Source organism: Gavia stellata, chromosome Z, assembly GCF_030936135.1.
Source record: "Gavia stellata isolate bGavSte3 chromosome Z, bGavSte3.hap2, whole genome shotgun sequence".
Classification (NCBI taxonomy): domain Eukaryota; kingdom Metazoa; phylum Chordata; class Aves; order Gaviiformes; family Gaviidae; genus Gavia; species Gavia stellata.
The window spans coordinates 13,387,106-13,406,326 of record NC_082637.1 but is presented as its reverse complement, the minus strand read 5'-3'; the positions used below and the strand labels follow the sequence as shown (position 1 = coordinate 13,406,326).

At 41.7% G+C, this 19,221-nt stretch overlaps 1 protein-coding gene across 1 annotated transcript; it reads left to right on the top strand.

Annotated features, from left to right (window-relative positions):
• The first annotated feature begins 1,799 nt into the window (after positions 1 to 1,799).
• Positions 1,800 to 15,997, top strand: SLC45A2 (solute carrier family 45 member 2). Its single transcript, XM_009820613.1, has 7 exons — positions 1,800 to 2,238; positions 3,354 to 3,530; positions 6,129 to 6,454; positions 10,294 to 10,437; positions 11,665 to 11,788; positions 12,765 to 12,970; positions 15,773 to 15,997. The coding sequence occupies exons 1-7, from the start codon at positions 1,800 to 1,802 to the stop codon at positions 15,995 to 15,997; spliced, it is 1,641 nt and encodes a 546-aa protein (XP_009818915.1).
• Positions 15,998 to 19,221: the final 3,224 nt, after the last annotated feature.

Sequence of the window (19,221 nt, the reverse complement as noted above, 5' to 3'; positions counted from 1 at the left end):
GACTCCAAAATCACTAAAGTAAATCTAAAAACTCATGTTAACTTCTGGGGTTAACGTCAGGGGTGTGTATGGGGATCAGTACTGTGCACCATCACTTCATCAATGACAGACAGTGGTATTGAGCTCTCCCTCAGCAAGTTTGCAGATGACACCAAGCTGAGGGGTGCAGCTGACTCACCTGAGGGATGGGATGCCATCCAGAGGGACCTGGACAAACTCAGTAAGTGGGTCCATGTGAACCTCATGAGGTTCAACAGGGCCAAGTCCAAGGTCCTGCACCTGGGTCAGGGCAACCCCCCCGGTATCGAGACAGGCTGGGGGATGAAGGGAATGGGAGCAGCCCTGCTGAGAAGCACTGGGGGGTACTGGTAGATGAAAAGGTGGACATGAGCTGGCAATGTGCGCTCGCAGCCCAGAAACCCAACCATATCCTGACTGCATCAAAAGAAGGGTGGCCAGCAGGTCGAGGGAGGTGATTCTGCCCCTCTACTCCGCTCTGGTGAGACCCCACCTGGAGTACTGCATCCAGCTCTGGAGTCCTCAGCACAGGAGAGACATGGACCTGTTGGAGCGGGTCCAGAGGAGGGCCACAAAAATGATCAGAGGGCTGGAGCACCTCTCCTCTGAGGACAGGCTGAGAGTTGGGGCTGTTCAGCCTGGAGAAGAGAAGGCTCTGGGGAGACATTATTGCAGCCTTTCAGTACTTCAAGGGGGCTTGCAAGAAAGATGGGGACAGACTTCTTAGCAGGGCCTGTACTGATAGGACAAGGGGTAATGGTTTGAAGCTAAAAGAGGGTGGATTCAGACTAGATATACAGAATACATTTTTTACAATGGGGGTGGTGAAACACTGGATGGAACAGGTTGCCCAGAGAGGAGGTAGCTGCCCCATCCCTGGAAACATTCCAGGTCAGGTTGGATGGGGCTCTGAGCAACCTGATCTAGTTGAAGGTGTCCCTGCTTATTGCAGGGGGATTGGACTAGATGATCTTTGAAGGTCCCTTCCAACCCAAACCATTCTATGAGTCTATGATTCAGCATAGGTTGGATCAGCTGCCTCACTCAGGTGGCTAACCTGAAAGGTACAGTTTTGGTATGTCACTACAGGTTTCTTTTACGGCCTTATCTTGGCAGGTAAGACTGTTTAAAAAAAACCTAAGTGATCCTAATATCCTTTGTTTTTCACAAACCAAGAATATAATCAGTCGTATTGAGGGTGGCACACAGCAGAAACAAAAAAATATTCACCAGTTGCTGTTTGACAGACTTCAGTCAAGATTTTTATCTGCCACGAACAGTCTAAGGCAATAGGTAGGTTCACTTACTTAACTTTGTGAAGTGCATTGAAATCCTTTTCTGGATGCCTATTACAGATTTTTTTCCCCGGTTCAATCAACAGGGAATCAGCACTCTGATGCTCATGTTGTTTGCTAAATGGAAAGATGAGGGCTCAAGTTTCTTGGTATCTTACAGGAACAAGAGGAATAGCTTTGTGTCACGCTAATCCTGCGCCTCGCCCATGTGATGTATGTTCCCGGTATATGTGTGTTTTGTACTTAAACAGTAGTTCTTTAGTTGTGGATAGTTGGGAGCTTTGCAGATGCCCAAGAGCTCAGATCTGCTAATGTTAACACACGCTTCCCCGCCCCCTTCCTTTCATAACTTGTGATCGCAGAGCCATGAAAGTATGTGAGTCCCTCCCCCAGCAGAGACCGATCCCACCCGGCATATGATCCCGGCTCCATGTCAGCCAGGGCAGGCAGCACCGACTTGCCGGAGCGCTGCGCGCAGCCAGAGCGATGACCTTAACAAAGGAGAGTTTCCACGGGGCTCTTCCACCCCCTTCTGAGGTGGCCAAGGCCGACATGGACAGCACCAGAGAGAAGGAGGAGGCTCTGCTGCAGTCTGTGACGAGGACTGGAGCAGTGGTGCCAAAGAAGCGAGCGGTGGGAAGGCTGGTCATGCACAGCATGGCGATGTTTGGCCGGGAGTTCTGCTATGCCGTGGAGGCCGCCTTTGTCACGCCGGTACTGCTCAGTGTAGGGCTGCCCAAGAACCTCTACAGCCTGGTGTGGCTCATCAGCCCTATCCTGGGCTTCGTGCTGCAGCCCGTGGTAGGTTCAGCCAGTGATCACTGCACCTGTAGCTGGGGCAGGAGGCGACCTTACATTCTGGGTCTGGGCATCATAATGCTGTTAGGCATGGCTTTGTACCTCAATGGGGACGTGATGATCTCAGGTGAGTGAGGGGCATACGCTCTGCTGACAGAAAAAAACTCGTCCTAGCCTTTTGAATCAGAAAGAAAAGAGGGGTTCCTTTTTTCCCTGCTAAAATGGACTGTTAAAATCGGGTATCATGTTACTCAGCTGCACTGAAGGCGCTGGGGAACACTGAAATCTTCCTATACATTCAATCCTAACGCTGCATGTTGTGTACCCTGTACTGTTCTGTAGTTTCTGCATGTGGTTACAGTATGTTCAGTTCTGTGCTGGTGTGGTTGCCTGATCAGTTCATACAAGTAAAGCACTGTTTAGGCCCAGAGAAGTTTTTACAAACTAAAATCTACCTTGTCAAGTCAAATGATCAATGTTGTTTGTGTGATGTAATACACATCCAAATTGTATATCTGTTAATCCCTATTTTGGAATGATTAGCATTCAGAATGCATATCTTTAATTATTGCAGTACTGGCTTGGCTCAGGACTGTGTTATGCTGGTGAATAATAGGAATCTGTAACTCCTTGGAAACCATGTTGCACCTGGAATATGCAAAATCAAATAGGAGTGACATCCCTAGATACTGTTATATTTCAGCTTGAGATGTAACTTCTCAAAGTCTTGATGGGAAGTTGTTGCTGTCATTATGACTTGGCAGAGGGGGGAGGTGTGGGTTTTTATGGATTGATTTATTCTCTCTTCTTGGTTATCACTGGTGTTGAGTATCTTTGTATTCATTTGCCCAAAAAGAGATGTTACAGTCAACCCTTGATTATCGAAAACAATGGAAGGGTGGGACAAATACAATAAACCAAAGAAATACGACAAAATACATGTGTGTTAGACTACCAGAGCATGCCATGGAGGTGCGAAGGAGTAGATTAAGGCTAGTGATGCTCTTGATTGTCGAGCTTGGGGTACCTTGAGCTTGTGCTGTCTCAAGGCAGTAAGTCAACCCAGCACAGCTCAGCGCTAGAGACTCAGTTACCCTGCTTCTCTGATGTGATTCTGGTATCCCTGCTCTCTCTTGCATAACTAAGCATTGTTTAGATTTGGAGGTATCAGGAAAGATAAAATGTGGTTTTGCAGAACATGGCACTGTTGCTGTCAGAATGAGGGTGTTTTTCTCTTTGTAGCTTTCATCGGTGAGAGAGACAATCAGCGGACGTGGGCAATAGTCATTACCATGCTGGGAGTAGTACTTTTTGATTTTGCAGCTGATTTTATTGATGGCCCCATCAAAGCATATTTATTTGATGTCTGCTCTCATGAGGATAAAGAGAAGGGTCTGCATTACCACGCCCTCTTTACAGGTACTCAGATCCCTTCCTTTCCTCCCTACCTCTTGAAGGAGGGGAAGGTAATTGCATGGATTTTATTCTTACTGTGTTTCTAATCTTGAATGAACTGATCATCTGATCCTGCGCTTCAGTCACGAGTCTTTTGTTGGAGGGTTTTCACTACTCCAGAGAACAGCAACTTGTGATTGCTGCTGCAAGAATTCTGCTGCAGTAGACTGCAGGCATAGACATTTACAGCAACATAGCCGTGATTGAAGTAAGAGCAATTAATTATTTTGAAAAGTGAAGTAGGGTTTATTCAACTTCTGATTTTTTTCAAGTTTTTGGTGAAGCAAAAATTAAGGAATGTAACTTGTTTCCTTGCCACAGCACATAAAAATAACATTTTTTGACTCAGCAAGTGACATAGACCAAGAGCTGCACAAACCAGTTGATTTCCCTTCTTCAGCAGTGCTCCAATATGTGCTGCCTCCCTGTATAGAAATAGGAGTTCTGTGTAAAATTCAGAGCTTCACAACTTCCACAGAATAGGTCCAAGTGGTTCAGTCCGGGCTCTTGCAAATGAAGTAAGAGCTTCATTTGCCTTTATAAATGTTTGAAATGTTGCTGAGTTACAGAAGGAAACCATCTGTGCTGTGTGAGCCCTGTGTTGAGAAAATGCACAGGGAAGACACATAAGGCTGTGTACCTGTATTGTGAATTGGGAGGAGCTTCCAGCCGTGTCTGGGAGCAGTCCAGGTGAAAGGACCAGAAAAAAAGCAGACTAGATTAGAAGTCATGCAATCTGTGTTGATGCAGATTTTTGTGGCTACTGAGCCATTCCAAGAGCAGAGGCATGTAGATTCAGTGGCAGCTACTCCAGGCAAGGAGGGAGGTGTGGTAGCTATTGACAACAGGTCGGTTTTGGACATATAAAATAGCAATAGCTGTGTGCAGGAGCACAGACTATAAGGGAACCTTAAAGCCACATGGGAATGAAATCAGTATTATCCATTAGAAACTGAAATTTTTAACAATCACTTGTTTGGACAGAGAGGGGAGTGAGTCTGTGTATATTTTTGCCTTCAGCAGAACTCTGGTTGCATTTTTTCCTTGGATGATACTGAAAAGTCTTGATTTCCAAATTCAGAGCTACAGATTGAGTTAATTCTTTTGTGTACTGAGCTGTGAAAAGGGATGTGGGACAAATCGCATGAAGTTAAGACTGGAACAGATTGCATTATTTTGTCCAGCACCCTGTGCCCTCTATAGCAAGATCATAGGTATCTTAACCCTTCCAGTTTGTCTTCAGTTTAAGGTTTGAACATGAAATTCGATAGCTTTGCACTTATGAAACTTACGACTACTGAGACAAGTGGAAGGAAGAGTGCATATATCCAACACACAACACTCAGGCTGCATTCCAACATCAAGATTGCTTTTTGTCAAAACAGTATGCAAAAACAACCTCAAAAATCAAACATTCACTCTGTGCAAACATTTAGTGGAGGTTTTCTTAGAAAAGTTACTAACAGCTTAATGGTTTTTCATGAGAACAAGCAAGGATACAGTCCCCTGTAAAACGCGGTAGGACACAATGAAGGAGGAACATAATCAGAACCAAGAGGGAAAAAAGTACAGAAAGCCCAGAATGAAATCCAAGTCCCATCTTTTGTAGGTGAAGCAAACGTAGGTCCTGTTACCTCTGTTACTTTTTGTTAGACAGGGTGGTTCTGCCATACATTGTCTTCAGCTCTCCTAAGCAGAAGAGTAGAAATACTTCCAAGTCCTTTGAATGCTTCTATCTTGTTTGACTTCCACATCCTGCAGAGCCACCTGGTTTGCAAGGTGTCAGGACTCTACAAAGCTGCTTCCCCTGCCAGACCTCTGTACATTATGTAACAGTCTGCACTTTCTTGTGCTTCTGGAACTGGGTGCACTAATTACAAAAAGAAGAAATTGTAAAAAAATTGGATTGAACACTGGTTTTATTAACTTCAAGACACAAGGTAGCATTCTCATTTTACCTTTTATTCTAACTTTTCTGAGAAAATCAGTAAATGGAATTACAATTTGTATTTGATCCTTTTTGTTTTCTTTTCCAAGTGGTGAGGCACTTGGATTTTGATAACTATAAAACAATGCTTTTGGTTTTATTTCCTTTTTTTAAAAATTTCATATGGAGACAGTATTTCTGTTTAGATTCAGCTATATAAAATACATTTTACAAAGTCTAAACTATAGATAGTCTCGATATAATTTAAAAAATGTCTGTACTGTGAAGTTTCAAAACCCACAAATTTCAGTAGAATTTTATTTTGTATTACTCACTGTTTCAAAGAAAATAAAGCCTCAAAGAGTCAAGAAAAGAGATGGAGACCCATGTTGCTATATGTTCAGGCATTTTTTGGAGACCTCTGTCCACCAGAGCTGAGCAGATTTTTCAAGAGATGTTTTGGTAACTGCTCATGTATGTGATTAGCTCAGTATTCCTATTTCTTGTGATTAATATCTGGAGAGTGATTTGTCAGTCATTTCTAGAGGGAAACATGTGTTGAGGGTATTGTGTATTGTTTGTTTATTTTATCAATGCCAGTATATCTTTTTTCTCCTTTTTTCCCACCCCCATAGGTTTGGGAGGAGCCCTGGGTTACCTGACAGGTGCTATGGATTGGGGTCAAACTGTACTAGGATATTCCTTGGCATCAGAATTCCAGGTCATCTTCTTCTTCGCAGCCTTGGTTTTCCTAATCTGCCTTACCATACATCTGCGCAGTATTCCTGAAGTCCCACTCAGATACGAAAATGAAGAGACAAAGTTCTTGTTGGAAGTGACTGAATCCTATAAATATAGCTCCATAGAGGAGGAAATCAAGAACGGTTACTTAAAATCAACACGTACTGAAATAAAGCCTGCAGCTAAACCAGGGAAATGTGCTGTTACGTCACGTACAGAGGTAAGTACAGAGATGATTTTGTAACCCATATCGTTCCATTCTCGGAGACCCTTTAATTAGCTAATGCTGGCTATTTGGAATGGAGCCCTTTCATACACACAGAAAAAGAATCCTCCACCAGGATACAGGGTCAGTAGAAAACCTGCTTGCTTTTCTCTTTTTTTATTTATAAAGTATTTCCAGCAAGAGGGACGAGATGGACTAGTCCTGATGCTTCAAACGATTGGCAAGGATGAGGGAAAACCATGTTCAGGTTTCTGCTCTGTGTCAGTCTCTTGATGTCCTCCTCATGTGAATTTTGTCAAGAGGATCTACTTTGTCCTCTAGTCCTGACAGAATCAACATCACATTGCAGACAAGGACTATAGACCATTAATCTTTGATATAAATCTGCAACTCCCATTGAAGTCCACACACTTACATACGTAGTACATATGAAGTGTTTGTTCCCTGATCCGGTAAACATCCCAGTTATGCTGCTGCTGCTCAACATTTCATTGAGGATTTATTGACAGTAGTAATGTGTTTAAAATTGCTACTTCTACAACAATGCTACCTCACTTCTGGAGTTTTAGTTTTATTTTGAACTGATGTTGTAGCTGTATCTTTGGCAGAACTTTTAGACGGGAGAGAATAGCGAGTCCTTTCAATCATCACTGTTATTTCATTTCTGCTGCATTTTTATGACACATTGCTTCAATCTAAGGCAACTAGGAAAAGGTGAATCTACCTGAAAAATATCTGGAGAGAACATTTCTAGAATAGTCTTGGGAACAGATTATAGTTTTTACTGTTTTGTTGATGACCTTTAGTGATAGGAATGCTCACTGTACTCTCATGGTACCCTAGGTAAGCAAAGGCTAATGTATACATTTGGCTCCTAGTATAACAATAAGTGATGAAACAGTTGCTTGTTGTTTCAGTTTCACTTCCGATCTCTTGGTGTTATGTATATCTATACCTGATATACATCTTGATATATCAGGTAAAAAATACTGCGAATGTGCAGACGGTTGTAAGTTAGAAACCTAAACTCACGTTTAAGCTACAGATAAAAGGGATTTATTATCTTTTAATATTTTTCATTTGTATTATAATAGCACTTGGCATTCCTAACCGGAAGAAAAATATTATTACACCAGATATGACATGAAGGTAGAATAAAAGATTAACGCTGCCTGATAAGAATGCCAGACAAACACAGAGAGGGGCAGACAGCAAAGCAACAGTTTGTCAGGAGAATATGGCTGGCACACTCCGATGCTGTCCCTGTCTCCCCACCTTAGGCTACCTTGAGCAGCCAGCATCCTTCACCAGCACTGTTCACTCTGAGCATCTTCCAAATTGTCAGGGATGCTGAGTGTCATTGACTGTGTGGCCCATGTGGGCTCTAAAGAAAGGAAGGTAAATGAAGAGAGAACAGATGCAGTGAAAGCAAGGGCAGCAGACTATGGACTGGGGTAGCCTCTACCTTGGCAAGAACTAATTCCACTGAATCACTAATGTCTGGCACCTAAGGTGAAGCTCTGGCGTCCACTGTGGGCAAGCTTGTGCCATTGCCCTCCTCTGTCTTTTTAGCTGGACAGCCTGTCAGAGGCTTACAGTGCTTTGATCTGTCTCATGTTTCTTTGATGTGCCTGGGCATGTATAAATTCTAGACACTCACTGCCTTAATGGTCTGTCCCTTGTGGCACATGTTTTCTGAGTTCATTCATTACTGTAATTGCTTCCTTGAAGAAATGGTTTGGCTTCCTGTTTTTCTGCGTCTCTTTTCTTGCTGCAGGCATCATAACCCTGTATCTTCTAAATTAAGGACTGTTCTCTTAGCTAATAGCTACCATGATTATTAATGAGATTTGACCTGTTACAGTATGAACAGACATCCAAAGTGATTCGTCTTATGTTCTTTAGTTTGATGCCAAATTATTCAGGATCTACTGCCATAAAACCCCGGTCACATTGATTCGTCTGTATCCTTATGAATCATCTTAGGCCTTGAGCTGTAGTGATTTTATAGGGAAAATGATCGGGTATTGTGAGCTTTCGAAGGATAAGGAGCTTAAATGGAGCCAAACTTCAGCATGTCTTTTGAATTAGTGCAGGGTTTGTGTGTTGGTGTCTATGGAATGTGTGCATTAAACATTTCCATTTCCATTTCCAATTTCTAAAATATCTAAATAGAAAGCAAGCATTTCTGTGTAGCTGTGAAATTATTGTTTGTAATTACAGCAGTGTTCTTTGTTGTTCCCTGACCTTATGTTAACAGTTTGATTGGAAAGGCTGTTTCAAATAACTGTGTGGAAGACTTAAACAAATTAAATAAGCCAAGTCAAACAGTAGTAATTATCCTTGAAATAACACTAACAAGACAATGTGGATTTTTTTTTATTTGTTTTTTATAACTGTAGAAGAGTAGAAAGCTTACCCTGTTTAAAAGAGACAGTGATGCCAAGAGAAATTCCAAGGGAATTGGACAATATGCAGTTCAGGGTGAAAGTCAGCAACTTGAATTTTGGCATTCCTATGAGGATTAAAAACCTCTCACTGGAGCAAAGTATTTTCCAACTTTGTGTGTGGTGATTATTCATAGAGTAGCTTGCAGCATAACCTAGTTCAAAGGAGAGCAGAATTGTAAAAAGTAAGTAGAACACTAAAGGAAGGAAAAAATGTCATTATCTTAGAGCAAATTGAAGACAAAATTCAGCTTTCCAGTAATGAACATAACTCTTACGGTTATTCCACATTTCATGACCATACAGCTTCCCTTACCATCTCTCCCAACACTGTTGCCTCCAAACATCACTAGAGAAAATTGGAAGCATTCCATCACGTGCAGATAAAATAATACCTTTTTTTTAAAAAAAAGCAAAGAACCATGCAGGAGCTTTAAAGCAGTAAGAGCTGTGTGTCACAAATGCCTGAGATCAAGCACACCTACAGTACTAAAAAAATTTTAAACTATACAAGTGATCAAATGAATGTGACTGGAAAAGAAACTGAGAGAGAGTTTTGGGGCACAGGGCTCAGACAAGGAGGAAGGAGATAAGGTGGGGCACTGAAGGTGGTGAGAAATTTTGGTTTTTCCCATCAGTGGGATTTGCTAACCAGCACCAAAAACGTTTTGATTTTTAAATGATTTATTTCTCCCATGGGATGAGGTGTTCAGGTGCTGGAGCTCATGTTCTCTGAGTGCTGGAATTCTGAGTGCTGCTGCATCTCCTGTGATGTATCACAGTCTTTCCCTGCTTTATGGAGGGGAGGACAGTGGAAATCTCATAGTAATGATATGCCAGAAGAGGTTAAGTTTTCTAGGGAATTTAGCACATAGAAGGGAGTAGGAATGAGGTCTCAGAAGTGCCGTATTCCACAGTTGATACATTTTAATTCTCAGGAAGTATTTTGAGTTTCATTTTTTCTGTGGCAGCTTAAATTTTCAATGGAAAGCTGACTGGCCCATAAAGAAATTCTTTTTGCTTCTGTTTTTAGTTTTTTTGAAACTCCACTGAATCTGTTTTGGCAGAAAATTTGCACTTGTTTCTACAAGTAAATAATAATCCTACTGATTATAACAGCAAGAAATGTTACATCCTTGCTGACATACCCCAGCTCTCCCAGAGTCTCTGTGAATCTTTCAGATAACTTTATTAGGCAATGGCTCTACAAATGAAATATATAGTGAAGGATGTCCAGTACCCAAGCAACCCTTCCTAGCAAAAACAAATTTAAAACCTTGGAAGTTTAGGAATGAAAAGATGCTGAGGCGTTCTTAATTTCCTGTCAGCTATTTTATTAGCCCTCAGGGCAATAATACAGTCTTGTTGTTAAATACTTGCTTTTAGGATCAAAGGCGGATGACCCTTAAATCACTCTTGAAGACACTTTTAAGCATGCCATCCCACTATCGCTATCTGTGTGTGAGCCACCTCTTTGGATGGATGGCTTTCCTGTCCAACATGCTCTTCTTCACGGATTTCATGGGACAGGTAAAAGCGTAAAATCCTCTCACTTCTCCTTCCTCTTAGCATCGCCTCCTCCACCAAAAAGAAAGGAGACAGTGTTATAATCCTGAAGAAATGACAGTGGTGGCAGAGCCAGTTGTATCTGGATGGCTGAACAAGAGTTTTGTAAAACAGCTAATTGATCTCAGGCCCTCATTCTGAGCCAAAGTCTGTTGGATGTTGGGGAAAAACCTTTTAGTATTTGTAAGACTATTTGTGTCTATTTAACTGTTTCAAATGAAGCTCTCAGAGCTGTTCCAAACACATCCATTCTCTGCTTTGGCTTTGGAGCTGCTCTGAGATGGGCAGATTCCTAACTAAAGCAATGCTGATGTTGCTTGGATGCAGCTGGTCTTACCCTGGTGCATGGGCACCGTCTGCACGAGGCTGTTCACCTGCGCTGCAGCTCTTTGCACACAGCGAGCTACTTGGTAGCTCAAGGCCCTTGTCTCCTTGAATTTGGCTGTCCTTGCCATGCCTCTTTAAACACTTCCCTGAGTCCCTTCTGCCAGCAATTCTTTGCCTTCATGATACCCAGTGCTCCCTTTTCCCCCGCCATTCCCGGGCAGTGATTCTTGCCTATACGATCCTGTCTGCCTCCTTTCTTCCAGGGTATAAATATGGCACAACTCCTTTCATTGCCACTTCCTTATTTCTGTGGTTTCCACCCAGTATTCCCATTTCCTTGACTTTTTTTGTCTCTGTAGGCGAGAGGGAGGGTTTTTTCTTGCCGTATATATGAACAACTGAAAGAAAAAGTTTTGATTGCCTAGATAAGGAACTGAATAAGACAATTTCTGGGCGGAAGAACGGAGTGTTTGGGTAAGCCTGAAAGAGAAAACAGAAAAATTAATTGTAGATAAATTAGGGAAAGAAAGGCTAAGGCAAGAAGGCAGAAGTGGAGAGAAGAGAGTGGGGAATAAGACACCCAAAGGAAAAACAGCACATAAGTCAGTGCAGAGTGGACAGTGAAGGAAAAGGCAGGTAACAAATGAGGAGGAGCCTGGGATGTGAAAATCCAGGAGAAATTATTGTGGAACCTGGAGAACTGTGAGGGGATGGTTAGGGCGCTGCTTAACAGATTTCTTGGGTGCTTATTATCTCCCCTGCCAGGGATGAGGCCCTGTGTTGACTACCCTGTTCCCGTAAGAAGGAGGTATTATATACATGCAGTCCATCCTTGCCTTCTGTGATCTTTGTGATCTCTTTCAGGTTGTATACCAGGGTAGTCCTTATGCACCTCATAACTCCACACTTTACCTTACCTACAAAACAGGAGTAGAGATGGGATGCTGGGGGCTGTGCATCAATGCAATTTCTTCATCAGTCTATTCTTGTAAGTACCCAGGAGTGTATTCCAACACTGTGTTTTGAAACACTGTTTAAATTGTTCGCTATTTGCCGTTGTTTAAAAAAAAATGAAGCAGTGCTGAATTAACTGTTTTTTTCCCACATTAAAACTTCAAGAAATGTTACATTCTCAGCATTGTTGGAAACTCGTATCTAAACATGAACAGTTCCTGACCACATTGTGAGCGGTCACTTTGGGAGTAAAGCATTGTTCTGCATGTGAACTGCCCCTGAACACTGAAAATGATCCTGAAGTTAAATGTCAGACTAAAATGGATGGCATGAGCATCATTCTGAGATGCTCTTTCACCTAGCAGTGCTGTAGCTGTAGATTCTCAAAGGTCCTTCTGATGGCCTCTCCCCATCTGCATTCCTCATAAAATAACTTCTTCACAGTGCAGTAGAAAGTCTTGCCAGAAGCATGAACCTTGCTCTCCAAAATTGTGTGTAAATATGCTGGCACAGTTCCCTAGATAGATTTCACCATAGTTCTTACCAAGGATTAAAAAAATTACTTGTGATTTGAAAACTCAAATTAGTAGCATTTTGGGGGGGCTGAATTGAGCATCTAAAAGAGGCTTGAGAGAAATCTTTTCCCCTTTGGAGCTTAACTGCAGGCTTTTCTGTAGCGCCTTTCTCAGCTCAGACAGAGGTTGATGCCAAATGTTCTCATTATAATCAAACAGCGGAAATATCTGAGGTTGTCAATGAGAGCAGTTCTTCCAGAACAGTTGTTAACTACTTCGTCTCTGGAGTAGGCTATGCCAGGATAAGACTATCCCCAGAGAAAGCAAGTATTCTTTGGCAAGTTTATACCTACAGTAAATTGAGGCAGCTTCCAAAATCACTAAGACTATCTCCTTCATTGCGTTTTACAAAATAAAACCCCTTAAAGGAACTCCCTGATGAAACGTGAACTGTTTTGTTTTAGCCTTATCAGCATTTTCACTTTCTTTTCACAGACCTGCAGAAAATCCTTCTGCCATACATAGGATTAAAGGGACTTTATTTCATTGGTTACCTACTTTTTGGATTGGGTACTGGATTAATTGGCTTGTTTCCCAATGTCTATTCCACTCTGGCTCTATGTTCCCTCTTTGGTGTCATGTCCAGCACACTGTACACAGTGCCATTCCACCTCATTGCAGAGTATCACAGGGAAGAAGAGGTGAGTTCAATGTCTAAGGAAGGGTAAGTTTATATCTGTCTGTGTCTGTTTAGTCTATTTTGGGAGAAAACTGGATAGAACTGGTGAGCAGCTTTTAATTTTCATTTTAATTTCAAACTAATTATGATGACACATGTTACGAATGGAAAGTTTCTGACAGAGAGAGTTAAGGTCCCAGCTCCAAACTCTCCAAACAGTCCTGCGGTGAGACAAATAATTATTTATCATCACAGCTGAAACAAAGCCAATCACAGTATGTGTTCAAGCAGTAAGCAGATAACAGGGCTCCACTTTGTGTTGCCTTCAAGTGCTACCTTCCTTATATCCTTCCTTCCAGCTGTATTAGCTGAGGACTTGACTTCCGAGTTCCTAAGGATAATAACCACACTGAATTTTTAGTTAACTGCAAAGTGTTACAAAAACTCTTAGCTAGATTCAAGTACAAACAGTTTTATGCAGTTCAGTATTAAATTATACACCATGTCCTTCTTATCTCTCTAAATGTCTGGGGTTGGTTTCTGGTCCTCCAAAGCAAGAAATCCTGTTTCCGAGGAAAATCTGGAAAAGCTTGCGTTCCTTATATCATGTTACTGGGCGCAGCAGGACCTTCATGTCTTGTGAAGTGTTGAGCTCTTTAATGGAAATGTTCTCACAAGTCTCTTAAGTTAGTGAGAGAGCTGGAAACAAGACAGGTTAAGGAGAGTTGGGAGGACTTAGGAAAAGTTCTTATTATATCTGGGGATATTTGAAGAAATTTATAAAGATAATGTTGAACTGTTGGAAAACAACATAGAAACATAGTTGAGACCAGCACAGGGCTAGATCAAGTCCTTGAGAACGTGTCCTACTGTTCTGTACAACTTTTGAGCATCACCATTTGAATGCTGAACACAAGAAAACTCTTAATTATTCTGTGGAATCCTAGGAGGATGTCTCAATGTGGTTGAATATTTCATAGATCTGATTCCTAATTTTTCAGTTAATTTCTCTGTTCCTTCCAACAGAGAACGATCGTGATGAAGAGTTTTAGAAAGATATAACAACGGACAGGGAATGAATCCCATTTAGGATGAGATCACAATCCTAACCTTGGGCCAGCTAATTCAGAGAGAGGGAGTAAAGGCAAAGTTGTAGTCTAGCTCTAATTCAGAGCTGTTCCAAGACAGAAGTGAAATAAAATATGCTGAAGTGTGCACGGACTTTGTATCTAATAGGCTAATATATTCAAATGTTACTTGTAAATGTTTCTTATTTGGTGTATGGTACTTGCTATGTCAGATATTAAATTATATATAATTCTATATGAGATCTGATATTAACAAAATTAGGTTTTTCTTAAATCTTCTATAATGTACAAGGTAGAAAAAACTAAAGAGGAAACATCAAGAGCAAGATTGCATTCATTTACACATACATACAAATGTGGTCAGAACTACTAGCACATAGGAACACTGAGCAAAGCCCCGCAAAATAGATACAATTCCAAAAAAATTGTGTCTAAAATTGGAAATACTTCAGATGAAAAGACTGTATCATTCCAGAAAAAAGAGCAGAAAATTTCCTCACTATGCATTGTCCCAAAATCACGTGCTGGGTTTTAAAATGCTGCCATTTCAACTCCTGTTCCGTGCTGCAGTTCCCTAGTTTTCTCTACTGGATTAGGAAGAGACTGTTTGTCTCCAGTACTTTTGAGCTTTTTGTGGTAACAGCTTAAAGGCAATGTAACAGGTCTTGTGAAAAGCAAAAGGCATCTTAATGGCCGAGAGCATTTGGATACCAGAAGACAGCAGCACAGCTACCCTACAGCATGGAAACCTCTTGTTTGTTACAATACAACCTTCTCCATTCAACAGCCTATGCAAGAAGAACAATAAATATGTAAACTATCACGTCATTTCCCAACAAAACAGAATAGTTCCTTCCTGGGGAGAATCACAGAACAGCTGAAGTTAGAAGGGACCTCCAGAGATCATGTAGTCCAACCCCCCTGCTCAAGCAGGGCCACCTGGAGCAGGTTGCCCAGGGTCACGTCCAGTCTGGTTTGAATATTTCCAAGGGTGGAGACTCCACAACCGCTTTGGTCAACATGTTCCAGCGATCAACCTCCCTCACAGGGAGCTTATATACGAGATGCTTGTACACATTGCCCTGCTGTATATATCATAGCAGATATACAGATAATCAGTAGTTAATACTGGTCTTCGGTAGTATAGAAGAATCCTAGTCTGGACATTTGTTTTCAGATTATTTTTTTTTCCCCTAGCAATAAAATAAACACATTTAGATTTTAGTACTGAATTCTTTTATGTGCTTTGAGGCATAACTGTAGAGCACAGTGCTCCACTATAAGGAATTATGATCTGTATATGTGTGGGACATAGTATGACTCATCTTAGCATCCCTTTGAGGCTCTCCTTCAACCATGAGAGTTGGAGCTAAATTATCCATGATGGGGTGTCCTGTGCTGTGAAATGTCAGTTTACTAGAGCTCAAATAGTCCTGAACTTAGAGGAAACGGCTAATTTTTCTGACCGGGTTTAAATTCTTTCCTTGAGAGAAGGGATAGAGGTACAAATTGCAGATGGGAGAAATGGGACAATTTGGGGAGAACTTGGAAAATTCTTTATCACTTGTAAAATCTCTGTTTGAATTCTGTAACCTCTGTGGGACAAGCAGAAAAAACAGAAAGGAGGCAGAAAGCCAGTCTTGCCCCACCTGGGGTCTTGACAGTACATCGGCTGAGAGCTGCAAGTTATTGGTGCTGTCTCATTTCACTGAGTTTTGCGTTATGTTTATTTGCAGAGCCTGAAGCTGCAGGATGGAGAACAAGCTGGAGAGCAGGGGCGAGGGAAGGGCATTGACTGTGCCGCTCTCACCTGCATGGTCCAGCTGGCCCAGATCATTCTCGGTGTGGGCCTGGGGCTCTTGGTCAGTGTTGCTGGCAGCGCAGTCACTGTGATTTCGGCATCTACAGTGGCACTGATAGGCTGCTGCTTTGTCGCTTTTTGTGTTCGATATGTGGAGTAGGACTGCGTGAAGTGATTGGAAGAAATCTTCCCAGGGGATCATTTTGTTTCTGGATCAGAAGCACTGGTGCTGTTGCCATGCTGGTACTGCTGCCATGTCCTCCTCTGTTACCTCCGTGGAGTGGTTGCAATTCCAGAGCTTTACAAAATGGAGACTTGATAAAACTGGTTGCCTAGTGCCTCAGATTGAAAGCTTCTGTATTTTGACTGCTTTATTACTTCATTCCTGCTGACCTCAGTGTATTAACACGCTATTACACATGATGATGTGTATGCCCTACATGAAGAGTCATTACGAAACTCCTCATTACTATGAAGTATGTGAAGTATGTGATAGATTGAATAAGTAACAAAAATGGACAGAGTTAGGAAGAAAGTTGTTATTTATCTTGTTTTTCAAGTATCTTAAGTTTGGAGCTATTCCCTCTGGTAGTCAAAAGCTGCAGGAGGATCAAATAGGCGTCAGAGGCCACACAGAGTGCGACTGCATTATGATTAGTAGTACTGTTAAATGGGCTCAGTTAAATCCCATCCACTGTCAAAAGCAGATTTGGGTGCGAAAGATGATTGGAATATAAAAAAGATTGAAGCTATTGTTTAAAAGCATAACTGTAATTATTTTATACTGGATCCTGCTGCTTCTGTATAAATGAAACGAAAGTACTGACTAAGCTTGTCATGAAAGTCTGCCTAACGCTGGTCTTCAAATCCATGTGTAGGCACCTAAACAATCCATCTGTGGGAAACAGCTGCCATTTCTTCCTTCTTAAAAAAATGGCCTCTTGACTTTGAAACTGTAATTGAAAAAAATAAACTTGGCCACAATAATAATTTTATGAATTGTTGTAAGCTGCTTACATCCTGACGTTGGATATGACAGTATTTACCTTAAAGTAGCATCTCTGTCTTGTCTGTTTTCCTTCACGCATCTAGCTTTGAGTGAAATGGTGTTTGCTCTTTACAGAATATTGTAAATAAATTCAGTTCTGCAAAGCACTATCAGGAATTATTGTACAGTAAATACTTACACCCAGTTATTTGTATTTAATTGCATATGAGGCTTCATTCTTATTTTTATAATATTGTCAGAGTTTTGCAAATCCTGTGTTTGTGAAAGTGATACACTGTATTTATGCTGTGCTTCCTCTGTCCTGAAAACTGTCATATCCATTTGCTATGTTATATGCTAAGCCACATGAAGGCATCTGCTAATGCAATAGCGTTAATGAACAGTGACACAGAGAGACTGTTGCCAGGTATGGTGTTTTGTTTTTTGTTTTTTTTTTAAATATTGCACATGTATAATCAACACTGTTTAGTCAAATGCACTGTTGAGCTGATCAGCTCTTAGAAGCTCTGCATGATATGAACTGACAACACCACAAATAAATGGTTAGATTTGAGCATAAGGTACCTCTGCAGAGATGCACCAACTTCATCCTTTTTGTATGTTTTCAAAGGTAGAGCGAGTCATTTATTCTCAGGAAAATCCATTTTCCCTTAGGCAAACTCTTATTAATTATAACAAGCCCATGGCAGCCTCAGCTACCTTTTCTTCTTGCTGATTGTGTCTCCACTGGAGGCCCAAAATGGGGCTTAGTGCATGGCAAACCTTACCTTTCTTCACAGCTCCTTCACCCTGCCTTATGAAAAAGCCGTGTTTTATGGTTTCTTTCATTTTATAGCTTTTCATGAATCCCCTCATGTCACACCCATGGAAGAGAAAAGCTTCAACCCCGTCATGACAATCATCGAGCTCTATACAATCAAAGCACTCCTTGACGTACAGAGCCACCCCACCGCCTCTCCTTCCTTGCCTATCCCTCCTGAAGAGCTTATAGCCCTCCATCGCAGCACTCCAGCCATGCGAGTCGTCCCACCATGTTTCTGTGATGGCGACCATGTCATAGAAGCTTCAAGTTAGGATGAATCATATATGTCTTTGCCTTGGCAGAACTCACAGCTTTAGCATTGGTGCCCATGAATCGGTACCAGTCCCTGCAGCATGTCAAAAGATAGGGATAGCAGTGTAAGTAGGAGATGTGGCAATGATGACATTTGATATTTCTGAACTGTAGAGGGATTGCTTCACAGAGGACAAAGGTGGAAGTATCTGTCTTCAAATTATTTTTGGCATGATAAAGCTATAAAAAATGACCTATAAAACCAAAATTTTCCCTCTAAGTTTCCAGCATCCATTTCTCATTCCCTAGCTGCCCCTTCTTTGTTTATTTAAGCAGCAAATGTTCGGGGCCACTCGTCCAAGACTGAACTGTGAAAAGTGATCTGCAATTCTGTTGCCTTCTACAGTGTATTCAGTTTCATACATTGCTCCTTTAGGTATGCAAGGTGTGTTAATCAGTTGTATTTCCTAAAGTTTCTTCTTGGAAATGAACTTTTAACCTCCCCATGTATTAATATTTCACCTGTGTATTTAAGATAATGACTTCACATCATGCAGAGACGTCAAACCAGCGAGTTTTGCTTTGTGTTGCTCCAGGTAAGTACTTGCAGTAATGGGAAAACAAAACTCGGTGCCTTCCACTGTGGATTGCACAGTAGACTGAGATAAGCAGATCCTGCCTGTTCTTTGCAAGGAGAGAGATCTGTGACCTTTTCTAAAAAATGGACTGCTATTTGAGACGGTAATTATCAAAGGCTGTCTGCTCCAAGGAGGAGAGGGAAAGGGGCTGCTGTCTTTCTAAGGATCAAGTACTTTCCTCCCCGAAGGCTGGGTGCTTGATTGCCCCCCGGTGTTCAATGACATTATAGCACTTCTCCAGAGCGTAGGAGCTGCCTTTCCTTGCATCACTTTCTAACCTCAATCCTGTCCCTCTCTGTTTCATCTTACTCTGAAGTTCCTCTATAGTGATGCACTGCTGCAGTTCAGTTATCTTTTTTCGTGTGTAGACAACAAAGGCAAGTTTCTTGCTACTAGCTGTAACCCAGCTGCGTGAAGCCAATGAAGGGACTGCCATATGGACACGTGGTGGTAGGAGCCCACCGAAGACATGCTTAGCATCAAATTTGTTGTAGAATCTGGCCTTCGAACCCTTCAGTGCTAATGCCAAGGGTCAATCCTGTAATGCAGGTGTCCCACATGTGTTTGGCAGATGAATTTTTGTTGCATTGGTTCCCAACAGCTAAGGTGCACCGGGAGGCACAGACAGTGGTCACAGCACATAGAGAGGACAATAGGCAACATCAGGCTTTTTGACACCTCTG